The sequence below is a fragment of the Spermophilus citellus genome, assembly GCF_964194105.1.
Source record: "Spermophilus citellus genome assembly, chromosome: 13".
Lineage (NCBI taxonomy): Eukaryota > Metazoa > Chordata > Mammalia > Rodentia > Sciuridae > Spermophilus > Spermophilus citellus.
In genome coordinates this window covers 10218670-10242434 of record NC_138193.1, presented here as the reverse complement: position 1 = coordinate 10242434, position 23765 = coordinate 10218670, and the positions used below count along the sequence as shown (strand labels likewise).

The 23765-nt window shown below is 41.0% G+C and overlaps 1 protein-coding gene and 1 pseudogene across 5 annotated transcripts in view; one reads left to right on the top strand and one right to left on the bottom strand.

The window, feature by feature from the left end:
• TMEM131 (transmembrane protein 131) overlaps positions 1-23765 on the top strand; it is a 167026-nt gene that overhangs the window by 55330 nt on the left and 87931 nt on the right. For all 4 annotated transcript variants that reach the window (XM_081265187.1, XM_081265189.1, XM_081265186.1 and 1 more), the window contains exon 3: positions 2830-2870. In XM_081265187.1, coding sequence (XP_081121313.1) covers positions 2830-2870 — 41 coding nt within the window. The remainder of the gene's footprint in view (positions 1-2829; positions 2871-23765) is intronic.
• On the bottom strand, positions 1019-1502 carry LOC308632837 (low molecular weight phosphotyrosine protein phosphatase-like; annotated as a pseudogene). The gene has a single exon. The product of its transcript is annotated as a low molecular weight phosphotyrosine protein phosphatase-like (transcript).

Here is a 23765-nt window from a genome sequence, read left to right as displayed (position 1 = left end):
TTTAAATAATAGCCATTCTGATAGCTGTGTGGTGGTATTGATCATGACTTTGACTTGTATTTCCCTGATGATTAGTGATGTTGATAATTTTTCCATGGGCCTCCAAGCCACTTGAAAATCTCCTTTGGAAAAATGTCTAATGAGTTCTTTGCCCATTTTTTAATCAAGTTTTTTTTCCCCTTGTCAGATTGTAGATATTCTTTATATATTCTACATATTATCACATAGGTGATTTGCAGATTTTTTTCCATGCCTTGGGGAATGGGTATGATTTTCATATAAAAGATAAAGAAATTTTTCTTCTTTTTTTTTAATCTGTTGCATTTTTATAACTCCCAAGTTTATTTTGAAAACAATCTTTCTGGCATATATCCATGTGAATTTGAGATTATAGTGAAATTACCTATATTTACCTATAGCTTTATTAAATACTCATGAAATATTTATTAACATATCAATATTTAAGAACACCAATATAACTGATTGCTTAAATTATTTTTTCACACCTAAGCTAATTTACATTTGGTTACCTGTGCAAACACACCCCTCAACCAACCATAGGATACATGCATAAAAGTGTCCTAATAAAGTTTTGGGCACAAAGTGGCTCAAATGAGAGCAAATAAGTTGACCTTGTGAAATAAATCAGACAAAAACAACAAATACTAAAGGTGCTAAAGATCAATCCCTCCGGTCTGTCTCCTATCATGTGCACTGTGCGTGTGTGAGCTAAAACACTTGCTGCAGCCATGGAGAGCTGCTGGGGACAGGGTCACTATGGCTCTGGATACGCAGATGAGCACGGGTGCCCTGTGGGCATTGGCCAGCCACAAACAATCACTGCAGGGAGACCAGGCCCTCCATCCTCACTGGGCCCTGAGGCTAACCTGGGCCTTCGGGTGTGTGTGCTTGGTGGTATGGTGCTATTTCTCTCTCTGTGCTCACTCCACTAGCCTGTAATCAGGGCAAAGTGGAGGCTCCATTAGTTTAAAGAACTCTCACTGCACCCACCGTGATCCTAGTGGGCCTTCTCCAAGAAGGCTTTGCAGCACCTAAGACACTGCTGGTATACCACCTCAGAGTCAGCGTCGTTCCCGTAATAGAGATCTTCAGAATGAGTTGTTTCTGTGGATCATAGCTTCCCAGCAGTTCAATTTTAGCTTTGCAGTTTTTAACTTGATTATTTTTTCTATTCAAATCTCTCAGGTTGCTTTCATCCATACACAGTATCTAGATGAATGTGACCAAATCTTCTTTGGTCACCTGCCGGGCAATGTCGTTTATGGGGATGCCGTGCTTCCTCATGCAGCTCTGCCATGGTAGTCAGGGGTTCCCCACTTCATAGGTGGACGTGGCTGCACTGTCTGTCCTCCAGTTGTCTAAATTGTTTTGATCAGTTACAAGTTTTCTGAAATTGCTTCTGCAATGGGTAACTGACAAATGTTACCCAGACACACGAACAGCACAGACTTAGGACCATTCTTCACCATCTTCAAACGCAGACACTCAGAAATTTTTCTTTAAGTACAAAAAAATAGAAGAATCCACTGAATACACCTTCACCTACCAGACAAACTCTAAAATTAACATTTTACCATAATTGCTTTAGCTATACACACATGCATGCACACAGATTTTTATTTTTGCAACATTTTAAAGAAAATCGCAGACATCTTACACTTTACCTAGCATATGCTTTCAAAAGGGACATCTCCCCATATTTGCCATACCTTCCCCATATTCATTCGCCAGCATACCATTTCAAAATAATGTACATGTCAGTGGGGGAAATGGTGCTATACTTCTGGTGCTTTTCCTAGTTAGAACAAAGCAGCTAAACTCCTGGGACAAGTGCACTTACTGCTGGGGGCCCGAGTGTGGGCATTTTCTCCTGCGCCGTGGAGATCTTCATGCCCTTTGTTACCTGAACTGTAGCAGCTGCCTTCAGCTTCCCAGCTCCTTCGTGTCTCCTCTAATCTGGCTCCACGCTACAGCCAGAGTCATGTCTTTAGAACATAGTCCATGACTGTTGGTCTGTCTGGTCCTCCTCCTTGTATTGCATTTAGAGTATAGCATAACCTGAACTTCTTAACACTATGGCTTCTTAACAACATACAACATGACCTGGCTCCTGCTTAGCCCTCCAACCTTATTTTCTTTAATTCTTTCCCTTCTCTCAAAGAGAGGCAGGTACACCTGCTGTTTCTTGAACATACAGAGCTCTTTTCTTTCACAGGGCCTTTGCACCTGCTTTCTTCTACCCCAACCTGTGCTATTTCCATGTTCAGATAGATTTTAGTGTACATCTTAGTTATTTAGATGAGCTTTCCATAACATATTTAAGTACACTGCCCGTTTTCTCCCTTTCACAGCAGCCTGTCTTGATATTTTCATGAACCTTCTTCAATGTGTAAATACATATTTAGTGTGTAAGTGACTGTCTCCCTCCCAATCCTGCTCTGCCTTGAGCTCTGCAATGGCAGAGACCATCAGACACCAGTACCTAGCACATGGGTGGTGGCAGGTGAACAGGGAAAGACACAAGGCCTCATTCAGGCTGATTGTAAAGGGGACTATTTTTATAGGATTTGTATTATTTGTCAGTCACAGTATTTTATTTGCATGTGTTTAAATTTATCTAAATTATTCTCATTTGAATTACATAGTGTGATCAGTCATTTCATATGACCTTGGGATCAGGCTTAACCTGAAAATTCAAATGGGTAACATTAAAGTTGAAGGTACAATAAAATATTTTGGATGTTCCATGTGTCTATAATGGAACAATGTGGTTTTAGTATTTTCATCATTATTTTCTTCTTTTTACAGACTGAGACAACACTTGGACTCAGTTCATATCAACAGAAAAGGTAAGACTTGTGTATTTAGTAAGATATTAACACTTTTCGTTCTTTCTGGGGGATTCCTCCAGTTCTCCCCTTCATTTTTTCCTCCTACTTTTGGTGTACAGGGAATAGCAAATTAAAAATCACATTATATTATGATTTCTAAGTATTGTATATCGAAAAAACAAGTTTAAATCTGAATTTACATGTGATACAATTGTGTGGCATACCTCCTGTGATAACTTCTGTTACTTTAGCCAGTATCTGAGGCAATCAGCTTGTAGAGAGAAAAGGTCTGCTGGACTCCTAGTTGTGGGTGTTTAAGTCCATGATTGGTTGGCCCTGTGCCTTGGGCCTGTGGCAAGGCGTGCACCATGGCAGGAGTGCATGGGAGCAAAGAGACAGGGAGGGGGCTGAGGCCCCACAAACGTCCCCAGTGACCTGAAGACCATCTGTCAGGTCCCACCTCTTAGGGGTTTCACCACCTGCCAGTGGTGCCTCCCTGGGGACACATAGGACTTTTGGGGACATTCCGAACTATCCCTACCCTTTATGGACTAACTGTTGCTACTTTCACGTAGCAGGGGCTGCTTTCAGACCCCTGGAGGAGAAGCTCGGAGCTAGGGACTCAATCCTGTGACTCAAAGAAGCCCCTTTTAAACATGGCCCCTGTGATAGCAGGGTCTGTCTTACCTCAGGTATTAGGAAAAGACACTCATGCATGTGAATTTGAAGATAGCTTTCCTACCTCCCTACCCCAAAATTTTTTGGAACCTTTTTACATCCCTTTGAAAAAGGATAAAAGGAAGATGCTGACCTGATTCCCCTTCCATATGCAGTGACAGCCTGCTGCTGGTGCCAAGGGGACAGGGAGCTTTCTTTGAGTTAGATAACCGGTCCCTCCAGCAGCCCTTTTATGGGCACTCCAGCTGTTACTGATCATTTCCCCAGGGAGCCACAGATTTAAAGGAGTTTGACTTAGAAGACTCAGCATAATGGCATAGTTGCAGTTCCTGTTGGCCAGGAACAACTGGCCAAGTCCCCAGTACCTGTCATAGTGAGTGCCCTTGAGTAACAGTTGGAATGCTGACAGCGCTATCAGTGGCTTCTCAGATATGGAGCCAATTTCAGGTTTAATTATTATTATTTTACAGCATGTGTTTTTAGGAGGTTTTACTCTGTCAGCATATTTATTCTTGAGATGAGAACAAAGAAATTTAAGAATTATCAATAAATTATCTGATGAAATCGGGCACTTAACTGTCAAAGTGGTTGAGGCACATAGGATGTCCCTGCCCTTGCTGTCCACTGTAGTTGCATTTTCCATTCAGCAAGAGCAGCGAAGAATTTCCCTTCACAGGCCTTGGTGCTTCACCAGCCTATGTGAGTGTCCTTCAAGCAGCAGAGTGCAGGGTGCATCAACGAAGAATGCTGTTTGGAGAGAGTGTCAAATATTCAGATTGCAAGTAGGACAGTCAGCATTCAGAAATAATGAAAACCCTTCAGTAGTCACTGTTTCAGTTGTTTTCACCCATCTCTGCAACAACATGGCCCCTTTCCTCTTGCTCTGTCTGCCCTTCTCTCTCATGCAGGTGCCCTGGTGGGGCCTGCCCGCCTGTGAACCTTGCCCAGATATTTTTGGCACTAGGGTGTATTGTCACCAAATCATTGTGTGTCTAGTCTGATGACTCTTTTTTTTTTTGGACCATCTAACAACTCAAGAGCTCAACACATCTCGAGCCAACGTCTAGAGAGAAAAGCGTACCTCTTGTTTTATGCTTCTTCCTTGATCCTTTATTCTAATAGGAAATTAGCTATAGAATCAAGATGATTTACATTAATGAAGATGATGTTATTCACCCATGGTCAAAGTCGGGGCTTCAGGTATTTTCCCAGTATAATAAGGAGTTTGCCTCAAGTTTCACTTATCTGCTGTCTCCAGCTGTCTACCAAACTGCCCCTAAGCTAAGTGGTATAAAGTCGGGGACTCAAGTGGGTTTGGCTAAGACAGTTTATCTCTGCATCATGAAGATCTGGGGCCTTGGCTGGGCAAGCTCCGTACCTGGGAATGACTCAGTAATGGGGCTGGAGGCCTGGTCACTCACATGTTGCTGCTGGATTATTATCTGGGACTCAGACGGCTGTCACCTGAAGTACCTCTGTGTGGTCTATTCATGTAGATTAGTTTGGGCTTCCTGTCAGCATGGTAGCTGGATTCTAAGAGTGAATGTTCCAGAGAGAACCAATGGAAGCTATTGCCTTTTGTGGCATAATCTCAGAAGCCGCATAATGTTACTTCTGTCATATGCCATTGGTTGGCCAATAATGTCAGCTTGCAAGGGTTAAAGTCAGGCCTTCATAGGAGAGAGGCTACAGAGGGACATACAGACACACACATAGCTCTCTGAGGTCTCTTCTTATAAGGGCACTCCCCATCAAAAAGACCTCACCCTCATGACCTCATCTGAATCTAATCACCTCTCAAAGGCCCTGTCTCCAAATACCATCACTGTGGGGTGCTAAGGTAACAAAAGGCGTTCAACATATGACTTTTGGAGGGATACAGTTCTTTCCACAGTAGCATGTGAGTCCAAATTCAGATTTTTTTTTGTTTGTTTGTCTCTATCAACCAACTAAACACCAAAGCATTATGTTTAGGATTACTCTTAGTAGGTCATTTTAAAACACCTGGGATAGTATCCACATTCGCCGGGCGCAGGATAATCAGAATGTAGCTTTTACACTGGACGAGATTAGCCAGCTTCTTTTCCATGTGGCACAGTGCTGTACAGTCTAAACCCTGCCAGAGCTCTCATCTAAATAATGATTTAGTGAAAATGTATACGTAAAATAGAACATGAAATTAAAATATCAACATGAAATATGTCTAATTGCGTAACAACAGGCATTGTAAGCTTTATTTATTTTTTATTTTTTAGTTCAAAAATAAGGTATTCTTTGGAAGTGTCAGAGTTTGGACTTGAGTTTGAACATTTGACTAAGATGAAGTCTACATACAGTCAGGGATGATTCCAATTATGGAGACCCTAACAGATCGTCTTGTTCAATCAGGAGCCGAGACTCTGAGAAGCAAGAGATACGCCCAAGTTAGAGAGGCCAGGTTGTCATGAGAATGATGCCTTCTGCTTGACAGTCCTCTGTTTAGTTTCTTGTTGATGTGGAACCTTCCAGTGCTCACTGTGTTTCCTCTCCTAGCCAGTGTTTGGAAAGAGGGACATAGCAGCAGTAGGAATTGGGGGGGGAAGGCTCTGAAGGAGACGGAAAAAGGCCCTTGAGGCGTGGAAGGAGTCGTCATGGTTGAGAACAGCAATAGGGCAGCATGGGAGAGGTGAGGTGTACACAGCCTGCTTTCCAGTGCAGGAAGGGTCGCTCACGCGCTGGAGTTACAGATGTCCCCCTCTTCAGGGGGCTTAGAGGATAGTGGAGGTGGCACTTCCGACGTGGTCATAGAGCATGCAATGAGAAAGTGACAAAGTGCAGCCCACTTAGTGAAAGAAGGGACACGACTCATTTGAAGACTCCATTTCCCTGGTCTGATGCTGTAAGCCTGGAGGGTTAGCTGGGGAGGTGGGCGCTGCACCTACAGTGCACGTGCTCAGTGTTGTCGTCCAGTCACGGCAAAGGGCAAGGCTGGCCTCTTCGCTTCTGGACCAGACTCCTCTGCTCGTCTTTTTCCAGAGCACACCAGCGTGGCAGAGGTGCTGAGGTGGACGCTTTGGCTTTTTGACCTCTGTTGTTTCTGCGCCGACTCCCACTTCCCGTGTCCCCAGTTGTCTAGTCCATGCGCTGCACCCCTGGTGCAGGTTCAGCCCCATCCTGTCTCATATGAGTCACAGCTCTCATTCTTAACCTGCCCCCCGGGATCTGTATCATGAAAAGCGTGGCTGACAGATGACCCCTAGGTAGTAGTAGATTGTATGGATGGCAGCGATGCCAGGCTCCCTACCCTTTGTTAACCTCGCCGTCAGCTTTGCAGGTGAGCCTGGCTTCAAGAGCCTCCAGGACATTCTGCAAAGGAAAGACTTGCTGCTTTTGCAAGCTCAGGACACAGTAGTAAATACCATGAATAACAGAATATTCCAGGGTGTTTTTTTTTTTCTTTTCTTTTTTTTTTTTTTGTGCTTCTCTCTTTTGAATCACCCTTTCTAATAAAAAAAAAAAAAAAAGGAATAGGTTTATCAACTTCATGAAAATTTTGTTTTAAAAGGTGCTGGCTGGCTGCATGATATAATGGTGGAGGATGTGTATATAACACTCCATCTGTTTTTGAGTTAAATGCCAAAATACTATAATAGGTACTAGTACCAACGTAATTTTTTGTCACATGAGGTCACCCTTTAAGGACAGCCTCTCTTTTAGGGGTAGGAGAGGCAACAAGGTTTGAATCCAGGGACACTTTACACCCCCAGCCTTTAAAAAGAAAAAAAAAAATTGAGACAGGGTCTTGCTAAATTGCTATGGTTGGCCTTGAATTTGAAATCCTCCTGCCTCAGCCTCCCAAGTTGCTGGGATTACAGGCTTGTGCCACCATGCCCAGCTATGGATGGTCTTTTTTAAAGCTTGTGGAACCCTTGGTGGGAGATTAGGAATCACAACACCCAAGTTTTCTGTTCGTCAGCTCTGTGGCCTTGAGAAAAAGCATGCATATGTATGTGTGTGTGTGTACATGTATACGCAACTAGTCAGTACTCTCAAGAACCACGTTTTTCTAATCTTTACATTTTGTAGTTTCTCTCATAACCTGGAAAATAAGCCAGAAATCATGGGTTGGAGAATACTTTTCAAGTTATAGTGGCTAAGGTTTCCTTTAACTTAACTTGATAATTTGCTTATTATTGAATGCAACCCTTTCTATTGTCTACAATCAAGCATCTAGAAGATTGCACTTGGATCCAAAATTTGGCCTTACCTTTCTTTTTTTTTTTTTAAATTTTTTTATTGGTTGTTCACAACATTACAAAGCTCTTGACATATCATATTTCATACATTAGATTGAAGTGGGTTATGAACCCCCAATTTTACCCCAAATGCAGATTGCAGAATCACGTCGGTTACACATCCACAATTTTACATAATGCGCTATTAGTAATTGTTCTATTCTGCTACCTTTCCTAACCCCTACTATCCCCCCTCCCCTCCCCTCCCAACTTCTCTCTCTACCCCATCTACTGTAATTCATTTCTCTCTTTGTTTATTTTCCCATTCCCCTCACAACCTCTTATATGTAATTTTGTTTAGCAATGAGGGTCTCCCTTCATTTCCATGCAATTTCCCTTTTCTCTCCCTTTCCCTCCTATCTCATGTCTCTGTTTAATGTTAATCTTTTCTTCCTACTCTTCCTCCCTGCTCTGTTCATAGTTGCTCTCATTATATCAAAGAAGACATTTGGTATTTGTTTTTTAGGGATTGGCTTGCTTCACTAAGCATAATCTGCTCTAGTGCCATCCATTTCCCTGCAAATTCTATGATTTTGTCATTTTTTATTGCTGCATAGTACTCCATTGTGTATAGATGCCACATTTTTTTATCCATTCATCTATTGAAGGGCATCTGGGTTGGTTCCACAGTCTAGCTATTGTGAATTGTGCTGCTATGAACATCGATGTGGCAGTATCCCTGTAGCATGCTCTTTTAAGGTCTTCAGGGAATAGTCCAAGAAGGGCAATAGCAGGGTCAAATGGTGGTTCCATTCCCAGCTTTCCCAGGAATCTCCAAACTGCTTTCCAAATTGGCCGCACCAATTTGCAGTCCCACCAGCAATGTACAAGAGTACCCTTTTCTCCACATCCTCGCCAGCACTTGTTGTTGTTTGACTTCATAGTGGCTGCCAATCTTACTGGAGTGAGATGGTATCTTAGGGTGGTTTTGATTTGCATTTCTCTGACTGCTAGAGATGGAGAGCATTTTTTCATGTACTTGTTGATTGATTGTATATCCTCCTCTGAGAAGTGTCTGTTCAGGTCCTTGGCCCATTTGTCGATTGGGTTATTTGTTATCTTATTGTCTAATTTTTTGAGTTCTTTGTATACTCTGGATATTAGGGCTCTATCTGAAGTGTGAGGCGTAAAAATTTGTTCCCAGGATGTAGGCTCCCTATTTACCTCTCTTATTGTTTCTTTTGCTGAGAAAAAACTTTTAAGTTTAATTAAGTCCCATTTGTTGATTCTAGTTGTTAACTCTTGTGCTATGGGTGTCCTATTAAGGAATTTGGAGCCCGACCCCACAATCTGTAGATCGGAGCCAACTTTTTCTTCTATCAGACGCAGAGTTTCTGATTTGATATCAAGCTCCTTGATCCATTTTGAGTTAACTTTTGTGCATGGCGAGAGAAAGGGATTCAGTTTCATTTTGTTGCATATGGATTTCCAGTTTTCCCAACACCATTTGTTGAAGATGCTATCCTTCCTCCATTGCATGCTTATAGCCCCCTTATCAAATATAAGATAGTTGTAACTTTGTGGATTAGTCTCTGTGTCCTCTATTTTATACCATTGGTCCACCCGCCTGTTTTGGTACCAGTACCATGCTGTTTTTGTCACTATTGCTCTGTAATATAGTTTGAAATCTGGTATCGCTATACCGCCTGATTCACACTTTCTGCTTAGAATTGCTTTTGCTATTCTGGGTCTTTTATTTTTCCATATGAATTTCATGATTGCTTTATCTATTTCTACAAGAAATGCCGTTGGGATTTTGATTGGCATTGCATTAAATCTATAGAGAACTTTTGGTAATATCGCCATTTTGATGATGTTAGTTCTGCCTATCCATGAACAGGGTATATTTTTCCATCTTCTAAGATCTTCTTCTACTTCTCTCTTTAGGGTTCTGTAGTTTTCATTGTATAAATCTTTCACTTCTTTTGTTAGGTTGATTCCCAAATATTTTATTTTTTTTTTGAGGATATTGTGAATGGAGTGTTTTTCCTCATTTCCATTTCAGAAGTTTTGTCGCTGATATACAGAAATGCCTTTGATTTATGCGTGTTGATTTTATATCCTGCCACTTTGCTGAATTCATTTATTAGTTCTAGTAGTTTCTTTGTAGACCCTTTTGGGTCTTCTAGGTATAGAATCATGTCATCTGCAAATAGTGATAATTTAAGTTCTTCTTTTCCAATTTTTATGCCTTTAATTTCTTTCGTCTGTCTAATTGCTCTGGCCAGTGTTTCGAGAACTATATTGAATAGAAGTGGTGATAGAGGGCATCCCTGTCTTGTTCCGGATTTTAGAGGGAATGCCTTCAACTTTTGTCCATTCAGAATGATGCTAGCCTGAGGCTTAGCATAGATAGCTTTTACAATGTCAAGGTAAGTTCCTGTTATCCCTAGTTTTTCTAATGTTTTGAACATAAGGCATGCTGTACTTTGTCGAATGCTTTCTCTGCGTCTATCGAGATGATCATATGGTTCTTATCTTTAAGTCTATTGATGTGGTGAATAACATTTATTGATTTCCGTATGTTGAACCATCCTTGCATCCCAGGGATGAATCCTACTTGATCATGGTGCACAATTTTTTTGATGTGTTTTTGTATTCGATTCGCCAGAATTTTATTGAGGATTTTTGCATCTAGGTTCATTAGAGATATTGGTCTGTAGTTTTCTTTCTTTGAGGTGTCTTTGTCTGGTTTCGGGATCAGGGTGATGTTGGCCTCATAGAATGAATTTGGAAGGGCTCCCTCTTTTTCTATTTCCTGAAATAACTTGAAAAGTATTGGTATTAATTCTTCTTTAAAGGTTTTGTAAAACTCCGCTGTATACCCATCCGGTCCAGGGCTTTTCTTGGTTGGTAGTCTTTTGATGGCTTCTTCAATTTCGTCCATTGATATTGGTCTGTTCAAATTGTGTGTATCCTCCTGACTCAGTCTGGGCAAATCATATGACTTAAGAAATTTATCGATGTCTTCACTATCCTCTATTTTATTGGAATATAGGTTTTCAAGATAATTTCTAATTGTCTTCTGTATTTCTGTAGCATCTGTTGTGATATTGCCTTTTTCATCCCGTATGTTAGTAATTTGAGTTCTCTCTCTTCTTCTCTTTGTTAGCATGGCTAAAGGTCTGTCGATCTTATTTATTTTTTCGAAGAACCAACTTTTAGTTTTGTTAATTTTTTCAATAGTTTCTTTTGTTTCAATTTCATTGATTTCCGCTCTGATTTTAATTATTTCTTGCCTTCTGCTACATTTGCTGTTGTTTTGCTCTTCCTTTTCTAGTGCTTTGAGTTGGAGTGTGAGCTCATTTATTTGTTGGTTTCTTCTTTTTTTGAGGAATGACCACCAGGCGATGAATTTTCCTCTTAAAACTGCTTTCATTGTGTCCCATAGATTCCGATATGTTGTGTCTGTATTTTCGTTTATCTCTAAGAATTTTTTGATTTCCTCCTTTATGTCTTCTGTAACCCATTGATCATTCAGTAATATATTGTTCATTTTCCATGTGATGTAGGATTTTTCCTTCCTTCTTTTATCATTGATTTCCAGTTTCATTCCATTATGATCAGATAAAATGCATGGTATTATCTCCACCCCTTTATATTTACTGAGGGTTGCGCTATGGCATAATATATGGTCTGTTTTTGAGAAGGATCCATGTGCTGCTGAGAAAAAAGTATATCCATTTGATGATGGTTGATATATTCTATATAAGTCAGTTAAGTCTAGGTTATTGATTGTGGTATTGAGTTCTATAGTTTCTTTATTCAACTTTTGTTTGGAGGATCTATCCAATGGTGAGAGAGGTGTGTTGAAGTCTCCCATAATTATTGTGTTGTGGTCTATTTGATTCTTGAATTTGAGGAGAATTTGTTTTATGAATGTCGCAGCACCATTATTTGGTGCGTAAATATTGATAATTGTTATGTCTTGTTGGTGTATGGTTCCTTTTAACAGTATATAATGACCTTCTTTATCCCTTTTGATTAACTTAGTCTTGAAGTCGATTTTATTCGATATGAGGTTGGCCACCCCTGCATGCTTGCGAGGACCGTGTGCGTGGTATATTTTTTCCCATCCTTTCACCTTCAGCCTGTGTATGTCTTTTCCAATCAGATGTGTCTCCTGGAGGCAGCATATTGTTGGATTTGTTTTTTTAATCCATGATACCAGCCTATGTCGCTTTATTGGAGAGTTTAAGCCATTAACATTCAGAGTTACTATTGATATGTGGTTTGAACTTCCATCCATGTTTGATTGTTTATCCTTTTTTTAAAAAAATTTTTTAGTTTGTTTCTCCATGAGTGTCTTTCCCCTCGTCCTCTGTCTTTACTGAGGCACTTCCCACTGATGGTTTTGGTTATTGTTTTTCATTTCTTCCTCATGTAGTGTTTTGCTCAAAATGCTTTGCAATGCTGGTTTTCTGGCTGCAAATTCTTTTAACTTTTGTTTATCATGAAAGATTTTTATTTCGTTGTCATACCTGAAGCTTAATTTTGCTGGATACAGAATTCTTGGTTGGCATCCATTGTCTTTCAGTGTTTGAAATACATTGTTCCATGACCTTCTTGCTTTCAGTGTCTGTGATGAAAAATCCGTTGTTAACCGTATTGGTTTACCCCTAAATGTAATCTGTCTCCTTTCTCTTGTAGCTTTTAATATTTTCTCTTTGTTCTGTATATTGGATATCTTCATAACAATGTGTCTTGGCGTTGGTCTACTGTGATTTTGTGTGCTCGGTGTCCTGTATGCATCTTCAATTTGTATATCTGTTTCCTTTTTTATTTCTGGAAAGTTTTCTGTAATTATTTCATTCAGCAGGTTTCTCATTCCCTTGGTTTGAATCTCTGTACCTTCTTCTATCCTGATGACTCGTAAGTTTGGTTTCTTCATGTTATCCCATAACTCTTGGATGTTTTTCTCGTGATTTTTTACCAGCCTTTCTGAGTTGGCTAGACTCTTTTCAAGATGGTATATTTTGTCTTCATTATCTGACGTTCTGGTTTCTACTTGCTCCACTCTGTTAGTGATACTCTCAATTGAGTTTTTAATTTGGTTTATCGTTTCCTTCATTTCTAGAATTATTGTTTGATTATTTTTTATCATCTCTATCTCCTGATAAAGATGCTTAACTTCTTCTTTTATCTGTTTATGAAGTTCATTCTCAATGTGTTCTTTCACTGCTTGGATTTGCTGTCTTGTATCCTCTTTAAGGTTCCATTCCATCTGTCTAAGGTGTTCCTTGAGGTCTTTATATGACCATTTTTCTGATGACTCTAGGTCCTCCTGAGTATTTAGGCTGTCCTGCATTGTTTGTACTTCTTTTCTTCCTTGTTTTTTGAAGCTGCTAATCTTACTTCTTGTTCTGTTTGACTGCTGAGTTACTGTTTACTCCTGTAAATTAATTTGATGTTTGGGAGGAAAGGTATTTGAAGGGAAGGGAAGAAGTCTCTAAAGAGAATGAGAGTAGGCAGGTAGAATTCAAGGAAAGGGGGGATAAGAAAAATGAAAAGACTAAAGAAGAAAAAAATAGGAACTAAAAAAGAAAAAAATTAACACCAAAAAAAAACAAAAAAAATAAAATAATAATAATTAAAAAAAAATTTAAATTAAAATTAGTAGAAAAAAATTAAAAAAATATTTTGTAAAAAAAATTAATAAAACAACAAGAAAGAAAAAAATGAAAATGAATGAAAAACCCAAATCAAAAAAAAAAAAGAAAAAAAAACCTAATAAATGCCTTCTTAGAGTTTGATTAACTTCTCTTCCAGTAGATGGCGCTGTGCCCACCGGTCAAGTTTCTCCTGTCAATATGCGGGAACCAATCACTGTGCAGCAGCTCCTCCCAGACTGGGCGAGTCTCCAATCCTGAGTGCCTAGGGCCTCCTCTTGTGTCTAGTCACTTCCCACTTTTTCTTTAGCCAGGCCCCTCTCACCACAATACTGGCTACACGCCAGGTCTGCTGCTCCCGGGAGCCCTGTTTTCATGAACGACTGGGTACACTCTTCCAGTTTGCCATTCCCTCAGACCTTAAGTTTGTAGAGCTTGGGGCTGAGAATCCTCAGCGGATTTTACTTGCCCTCCGGTATCCACTTCCCCGTAGCTGGTGCAAGAGACCTCAGCAGTCAGCCCTGGTGGGAGCGGTAGGCGGGTCCACACCACCTCTGATTCCCTCGGGCTGGCTGTAGCACTCACGGGAGAGCTGGGAGGGGCCCTTAAGGTTTTCCCGATGTGTGGAGAGGGAAGGCTGTGGGATCACACACCTTTAGCTGCCGGTTTCAACGAAGTTATCTCCTCCGCAGCAGTCTGATGACGTCGTTTCCCTTTGCCGGGCGACCAATTCAGCGGGTGGGTCCTTCTCTCCCAAGCCCCGTTTCAAACCTGTGGCCACTACTTATGAAGGCTCGGTAGGCATTTACCTTCGTATGATGAGAAGGGCTGACCAGTTGTTTCAGCCGGATGAATTAATGCCGAGTCATGGCTGTTTGTCTGCGGGAAGCAGGTGACCAGGAGTTTGAATTCAGCGGATCAGGGCTCAGTGCGTGTTCTCGGATCACTTGGATTTTAAATTGTCACTCATCTTATCAGCTGTTTCATTTAATTCGGCAGCTCATTCGCGCGGTGAAGAGTCTGCTCTATGGTGCTCCGCGGGAGGCGGCGGCGGCAGCAGCGGCCTTCGGAACCACCGGGGAGGGGGTGTGGGTTGGGGGAGGGGAGGCGGCGTCTCGGGGCCGCGCCAGCCGGGTACCGGACACGCGGGAGAGCGGGCGGGGTGGGGGAAAGAAATTGAGATCTAGATTTAGAGACTGAGCTTGGGAGGAGAGACAGCTGGGGAGAAGCAAGGCGGAGAGGTGGAGAGGAGAAGGAGATGGGGCCGATAGAGCCGTGCAGCTGGGGCTGCAGCCTTACTGCTCGCGCTGAGGTCGTGATGGACTCCCTCCACCTTGGCTGGATTAGTGGCGGATTCACTCCACCTAGGCCCCTTTCTTGACAGGGTGCTGGGTTTTTGTCGACAGATCTCCTTTAATGATCTTTACTTCATCTTTTCTGACGAGGTGGCGCGGAGCACAGAGCGGCTTACTCACTTCCCGCCGCCATCTTGTGTTGATATCTTTATGTCTTTTTTCCTTACCTTTCTTAATGGCAGATAAAATCTGCTAACAGTTGCAGTGTGATTATTGTGCTTTAAATTTTGTGAAAAAGTTCAAGTTTAAGATTTCATTTGCATTTATACTTTGATTTGTTTTCTTGCTCTGGAACTTTTAGTGCATATGTGGAAAGAGGGTACTACTTTGCATAAATCTTGAAGACTACAGTAAGTTGATATTAGGTATGACAACTTAGGAAAAGTGATTTAAGGAAAGAAATAGATTGCTTTGTATTCTGTTATGCTATTGGTAAGGTCCTTTGAATAGGTGAGTTGACCTTACTTATTTTCCAAAAGCAACGAAGTACTCTCACCTTAAAAATGAGCATGTCAGAGTAGGTGGTTCTGGACTCATGGTGTGAGTGAAACCAGAGTTTCCCTGCTTCTGTAGGCAGTTGGAGCCTGCATATAACCTGCAGCCCATACAGCCTGGAAAGCCCATTTTAATGTTAGCGGATGCCTGCCAGGCTTGGCTCCAAGGGTCCAGCGGGCAGAGCCAGAGATTGGCAGTGCTGTGACACTTCATGGCATGCTCTGCCCTCCAGGGTGGCAGCAGACCCCAGCAGCTCACCGTCAATTTCTTCTTTCTGGGTTCTTGTCTTGCAAATTTGAAGAATGAAACCCACAGATGAGGAAGAGTGAGTGTCCAGTAGCAGGGTTCGTTCAAGTTGGAAAAAAAGACCAAGCTCTTGCAGGGCACGAGGGGACTAGACAGGGATGCTCCCTGCGTGTGCTAGTCTAGGGTGTTACAGGGCTCTTGGGTCAGCACTGTTAGTCCACATTTTTGCTCCTCAGGTTTGGGGAAGTACCAGTGTTTGAGGGCCCTGCAGTCTCCTTTCAGGTCTGTCCCACTTCAGTTTTGCCTCTGCTCATGGGGAAGCTGGCAGTTGAGGCTGTCAGATCATGGATGGTTGGGGACAGGGGCTGTGGCAGTGTGTGGCACAGGCGTGCACATTGGGCCGGGGCCTGGCTGCTGGGGTGTGGCAGGTCAGCACCTATCCCTGGCTCCCCTCTCTCGCTGTGCCTCAGGCCTGCCGCTCCAGGTGGCCAAGACCTGTGCTTGCCAGCCACGTTGTAACGTGCCCCGGCCGAGGTTCCGCCACTCCACAGCCTCTTCTTGATGGGGTTAATGGGTGGCTGTGCAGTAGGCTACCGGGGAGCCCTGTTGTGAGGTGGGAACCTCCCTCCATCAGGTCACCTATCAATGGCCAGAAGGGGTGAAAACACAGTCTGGATATTGTTCAGAGGACTTAAAATGAATGCAGAAATATTCACCAAAGCTGCTTAGACCTGGTATGAATGGTGGAAAACCACGGCCTTCAAGCTAGGGACTGTTGTGGCCTCCCCTTGGCTCTGCTTTAGTAGGGTGGCAACTGGGAAGGGGTTCCCATCCCCACCAGTTCCACAGTGCAAGAACCTCCAGGTGGGTTTGGCAGAGGTCATTGTCCACAGCCTCTGTGCTGCAGGGCTTATCCTGAATCACTGGTGGCAGCAAGGTGATCCCTGTTCACCTTTTCTCTGAGTTCTTTGATTTAAAAGGAAAACATGAACATAATGAAAGGAAATGGATGATAGAAAAAGAAATAAATGAAATCCCCATAGTTGAAAAGTATGGTTTCTGGAATAAAAATGCCACTGGGTAGAATTAACAGCAGCTTAGACATTACAAAAGAAGGCCCAATGAATTAGGGGACAGAGTAACAGGTAATCCATATGAAACATGGGGAGGAAGATAACCAGAAAAAGAACAAGCAAGCCCCGGTGCAGCAGTGAACAATCCAACGTGTGACACTGAGTTCTCAGGGGTGAGGGGACTGTCACAGAGCCCCAGTAAATCCAAAGCAAGAGTAACACAAAAGAAGCCACACCAGGATTCCAATTCCTGAAAGGCAGTGGTAGAAAAGCACCTGGGAAGAAAGCCACAGAAGTAGTACCAAAGATAAGACAAATGCTGGCTGCTCTTCACCAAGAACCAGTGAACTGGAAACAAGTAAGGGCATCTCTAACGTACCACAAAGAGAGATTGCCAGCCTAGAGCACCGCGTCCGGCAGACGGGTCTTTCAAAAGTGGAGACAGTTCCAGAGAAAGCTAAGAGAACTTGTAACTAAAGGACTGGCTGGAGGTAATTAAGTCATTGCAGGTGAGAAGACGGATCCAGCAAGCACGGAGACCACCACCGAGGCCAGCGCATGGATAAACATAGAAGGAATTCTTCCTGATTAAAAATTTTAAACAACAGGCTTTTAAAAACAAATAATTCTGGCATTCTATAAACATTCTATAAACTGCAGGACAACATGCGTGTGTGACAGTCATGCAGTTACTGCAAAGGACTGGAGAAGGGGGTGGAGACCCGGAAGGTTCTGATGTGACATGAAGTGCTGTGATGTTATTTTTTGATAGTGGTAATGCAAAATAAACCTAGAAGAAACATTAAGACTATAAAAAAGAAGAAAGAGCTAATAAACTAATCTTAGAAGAAGACAAAAGGAATAAAGAACAGATGGGAAAAATAGAAAACAATAATGGCAGCATAGTAGACAGAAACCCAAGTGAATCAAAAATTGCAGTAAGCAATTGTTTCCAGCACACGTTGTGGACTGTGCAAACTGCAAGATCAGGTTTATGCTATGTTCAAGAATATAAGCTTCTTAAAATTTTTTATTTAATTTTTTACCTTTTGTTTTGAGAAAAATTTAGAGGAAAGATGCAAAAATAGTGTGGAGAATTCCCATATTTTCTTGACTCGAATTCCCAATTACCACTATCACCCATCCCTTTCCAACCCCTTCCCCTCCAGCCCTTCTGTGCCTTTCTTTATATACATAGGTTATGTGTAATTATTCCTTTTTGTGGCATGGGGTATCAGGAATTGAACCCAGGGGCACTTGACCGCTGAACCACATCCCCAGTCCTATTTTGTATTTTATTTAGAGACAGGGTCTCACTGAGTTGCTGTTGTTCGACTCAGACTGCATTTTGAGCAAGAATATTACTAAAGTCTGTGTCCCCAGGGCATCTCAGAAAGAACATACTACTTGTTCATTTTTCTTTTGTAACTTCTCTAAGTGTCTGTCTTGCAGATAAATACTTTGAGACCATGTAAATATCCTGTTTTGCTTGAAACACTCAGTAGTTTGTCTATTGGGATTCTTGCCTGAAATAGTTCTTACTGGGGTGATTTTTTTCAAAGTCCATCATTACTTCAATGTTTATTAGTTGACATTCTAATGCAAGTAAGTTGTGAGGTAAAGGCTAAAGTTCATTTTTTATCTGGTTATTTTACGGTCATCTGCATTGTAACTGAAAAATCATATGTGCTTGGGTCTGTTCCATGTCATTTGTACATTTATCATTCACTGAACACATCCTTACTTTCTGGCACTTAAAGATATTCCAGGCTTATCTTAGAATTTTCCTGCCCCAACCCTGGAATAACCCTTTTCTTTCTTTCTCCCCCTCCCCTTCTTTTTGGTACCAGGGATTGAACCCAGGGGAGCTCAACCACTGAGCCATATCCCCAGCTCTTTTTTATATTTTATTTAGAGACAGGGTCTCACTGAGTTATTAAGGCCTTGCTAAGTTGCTGAAGCTGGCTTTGAACTTGTGATCCTCCTCCCTCAGCCTCCCGAGTTGCTGGGATTATAGGCTTGCACCACTATACCTGGCAAATAACCCTTTTTTCTAAGACATGGGCTTCGTTAGGGGAGGATAATATTTAGAAGCTGAGATCTGTGTGCCACGTGTACTTATTGCTGTTGGGGTGTCATTGTCCCAGGCCCTCTTAGAGAAAGAAAAAGAAGCTGGGTGCGGTGGCAGACACCTTTAATCCCAGAGACTCTAGAGGCTGAGGCAGGAGGATCACAAGTTCAAGCCCAGCCTTAGCTATTTAGTGAGGCATTAAGCAATTTAGTGAGACCCTATGTCAAAATTAAATGGCCTGAGGATATAGTTAGTGGTAAAGTGCCCCTGGATTCAGTCCCAGTACCAGTAAATCAGTAGAAAAAAAACTTTTCAGGAAGGTGTATAAATATATACAATATATACTGACGCATCTATTTGTGTCTAAAACCATGAGTTCTTACTGATGCCTCCAGTTTTAGTACAGAACCACAGTGTTCTCTTCTGCCCTTTTCTGTTCTGTCCATTCTCTGACAGTGAGAAATCCAGCTCCATTATCTATAGTCTATGTACCATTTTGCTCAATCCTATAGTAAGTTTCAGCATTGTTAACCTGTACCACCATGAAAAACAGACCTACTAATTAGAATACAGACTTCATTTAGAGCATTTTTTTTTTTTTAGTGAGTGTATGTTGTCAGAATACTATATTTCAAATTTACATGGGTCATAACCTTCTTCACCTTTCTCTCCTGGCATCTCCTTTCTCTCCATCCTTCCTCCACCCCACCCCCCACAACTTCATTGTGGTTATGAACATTTCAAATTAAATTTGGTTCATTTATTTGTAGTGTATACTCAAGGTTTTATCCCCCATTTAAAAAAAATTGTGCCAACATTTATTCCCCCATTGATCTTTTTTTAAATATTTTGTTTTAGTTGTAGTTGGACATAATGCCTTTATTTTTATTTTTATGTGGTGCTGAGGATCGAACCCAGCGCCCCATGCGTGCTAGGCAAGTGCTCTACCTCTGAGCCACAATCCCAGCACACCCCATTTTTTCTTTATGTGAACAGTTTGCTTGTTTCCAGTATTTTGTAATTATAGTGCTTCAAATAATAACTTAAGGTTACCTTCCTACAACCCATATTAACACAGGCATAAATTGTATTGTTGAACATGTGTGTTTAGAAGTGGCCAGCAACATAGAAAGATGCTTAACGTCACTAATCATTAGGGGAAAATGAAGATTAAAATACAACCATACCTCACTTTACAACTCTTGGAATGATTTATCAATGATACAGAAGTGCCACTTGTCCACAACTGTTGATAAAAATGTGGAGGAAAGGAACATTGGTTTGCTCTTACTATTATGAAAAACAATGAAAGTTCCACAAAAAATTAAGAATAGCCAGGCATAGTGGCGCATGCGTATAATCCCAGTGACTGGGGAGGCTAAGGTAGGAGGATCATAAGATTTGAGGCCAACTTCAGCAACTTAGCGAGACCCTATCTCAAAAAGGCCCTGGGATGTGGCTCAGTAGAAAAGTACCCCTATCTGGTTCAATCCCCAGCACCATCCCCCCAACAATTAAAAATAGAACTACTATGTCATCAGCAGTTCCACTATTCCATATACATCCAGAGGAAATGAAATTAGTATATCAAAGAGTCACCTCACTTCTGTTGCAGCATTTTCACAATAGCTGAGAAATGGACACAAACTAAATGACCATCAGTGGACAAATGGGTTAAAAAAATGGGCTGTACATACAGAGTGAAATACTATTAAGCCTTAAAAAATAAGGAAGTCCTGTCATTTGCAGTAACACAGAGGAACATTGGAGACTATGATGTTAAATGAAATAAGCAGCCAAACACAAAAGACACCACACAGCCTCACTTACATGTGGGCTACAGGGCAGAATTGTGGTTACCCGTGGCAGGGTGGGGTGCAGGCAGATGGCTAATGGATTCGAGATTTTGGTTAGAGGAGAGGAACAAATTTAAGAGATATAACAGCACACTGGCTGTTATATACTGGAAAATTGCTGAGTAGATTTAAATGTGTTCTTGTTCTTTAAATAATATAATCCTGAGAGATATTAATATGTTAATTAGGTATAGTCATTCCACAGTGTACGCATACTTCAAAATATATTACTTACCATAAATATATATGATTTTTGTCAAATAGTTTCTGTACATTTAGGATAAATTTCTAAAAGTAGAATTGGTGAGTTGAAAGTAAGTGCCGATGTAGTTTGTTAGGTATTGACAAATTCTCTTTCAAAAATGTGCCAATTTGCATACCCTATGTCACTGAATAAGAGTGCCACTTGTCCACAGCCTTTCCTACAGAATGTGTTATCATTTTTAACTTTTCCCGTCTGATAGGTGAGAAATTCTGTCACCACATAGTTTTTCTGTTCTAATCGTGGGTCTACACTGACTTTAGAGCCGTCCCTATCTTTTGATGTTGTCTGTTCTACCTGTTTTTAGTAAGGCTTTTGTTCTTACTTTTTAAGGGCTCTCAGTCGGTATTGCAAACATCTGTTGGTCAGTAGTCTTTGATTTTGAAGAAATGCAGTTTCGGTGTAAGGACACAGGTAGGTTAAGTATAGAAGATAGCACTGAGGGACAGGTTGGCACCAATCCTGGGGTGACTGGGTACTTTCCAAGTAGACTGCAGGTCAGAGAATATTGTCAGAAGAGGGGGACATTTTATGATTACAAAAGAGACAACCTAACAGGAAGATATAACAGTGCTGAATCTAGGGAAGCCCAATCTTGGGTCTTGTATGTGAAGTATGTAAAGAAAAAAATGAACAGATTTAAAGGGGAAAATAGACAAATCCCCTGTTATAGTGGGAGATTTCAACACTCATCTGTCAGTAACTGATAGAAAATCAGTAATGGTGTCGATTGAAATAGCACTGTGAACTTACTTGGCCTAATGGGTATTAAATAGTATACCCCAGACAGCAGATTTTATAGGTTGTGTCCTCCGATCACAGCAGTGAATAAATTAGAAACCAATAACAAAGGAAATCCAGATTTTTAAAAAGTGGAACTTAAGCCAGAAACTTTTAAATAAACAGTTAAAAAAATCAAAGGGAAATTGGGGAACACATTGAAAATAAAAATAAGATATATCTTAGTCAGCTGGCTGGATGGCCTTACCCAAGTACCATAGACTGAGGCTTAAACCACAGATGTTATTTGTCACAAATTGAAGCTGAAAGGCAGATCAGCATGCCAGCTTTGTCTGTCTCCAGTGACAGCCCTTCTTCTTGGCTTGTAGGCAGTGGCCACTTTGCTGTGTCCTCATATGTCCTTTTTGTGCATGCGTGCAAATGTCCCTTTGTGGAAGGACACTGATCCTGCCATATCAGAATCTCTGCCCTGATGTCCCCTGAATTACCTCCTTACAGACCCTCTCAGAGGCAGTCACTGAAGGCAGGGCTTCAACATGTAAAGAGGGGTACACAATTCAATCCACCGAATAGCATATCATGTTTTCCCAAATTTAGCCAGTGTTACTTAGATGGAAATCTGTAGCCTGTTTCAGACAAGCAGAAAAAAATTTAAAAGCATTTCTAATATAGAAAAAGAATATCAACTTAACCTCAAACTGAATAGCAAAAGAAGAAAATAAAAGACATATTTGAAATCAGTTAAATAGAAAATGGAAAAATGAGAACAGTGTAAATAAAAACTGATTGTCTTCAGCAAACGATGCAGTGGATAAACTTCAAGATTGGTTAAGAAAATGGAGAGGAAACACAGAAAATCATTAATGAAAGGGATATCACACCAGTCTTAACAGACATTCAAATAATCAGAAAAATTACAAACCACTTTATTCTAGTAAATTTGGCAACAAGAAAAGTGGACACATTGCTTCAAAGATACAAATTACCAAAACTAACCAAGGGACAGTTAGAAAATTTGAATTTTCCTGTGTGCTTTAGAGATTTAGCACTCATAGCTTGAAATCTTTCCACAAAACTGCAGGCCCACGAGGCTCCCCTGGTGAGTCCTATGAGACACTGAGCAGAGAAACAGTACAGTGCAGTCCAGCACAAGCCACTCCAGAAGAGGGAGGGAGAAGGTGTCTTCCCAGCCGTGTTAGCAGGTGACCATTGCAAGAAAAGCATATTGACCAAATCTCTTATGAGCATATGTCCAGAAATCCTGAACAGAATGCTAGCCAACTGAATCTAGAAATTCCCAGAAGGGGTAATACATCATGACCAAAAGAGGTTTATCCTGGGAACACAAGATCAATTCACATTTGAAAGTCAAATCAGCCCAGTTTTCCCCTGATAACCAAACAAAGGGGGAATGCTACATAATTATTTGAATAAATGTAGAAGAAAAATTATGAAAAAATTCAACATTAATTCATACTTAAAATGCTCTGCAGACTAAGCATAGAAAAGATTTTCCCATCGTGTTAAAGAGCATCTGTAAGAGAAGGAGAGCTAGCGTATACTTGATGGGGACAACTGAGTACTGCATTTATAACAAGTTCGAGAGTCAAAAGTGTTATAGAAAAATGCCATTTACAGTAACATCAAAAACCATTACATACTCTGGGATAAACTTATTAGCAAAACAATTTTGAGATATGTACATTAAGAACTACATGATGTTACTTGGTGTAATTAAGGGAGTTCTAGATATTTTGAGAGATTTTATGCTCATGGATTGGAGAAATTGTTAAGGTGACTGTTCTTCCCAGATGAATTTTAGATGAAATGCAGTTCTGAATAAATGCTAATGGATAATTTTGTGGAAATTGACAAGCCGACTTTAAAATTTGTATGGGAATGTTAAGACCCTAGAATAGCCTGAACAAGTATTGAAAAGAATAACTAAGTTGAGGATCTTGAGTTTTTTTTAATATTTATTTTTTAGTCGTAGTTGGACACAATACCTTATTTTATTTATTTATTTTTTTTATGTGGTGTTGAAGATCGAATCCAGGGGCCTTGCACATGCTAGGCGAGTTCTACCATGAGCCAAAACCCCAGCCCCTAAATTGAGGATCTTAAACCACCTATTTTGAAGACCTAGTTGAAAATTTTTTGACAAAATATGCCCAGGTCTTTCAGTGGTACAGTTAGGTCTAGCATGATCTGTAAAAAGACCCTATTAGAAACAGCAAAACAGAAAATGAACTT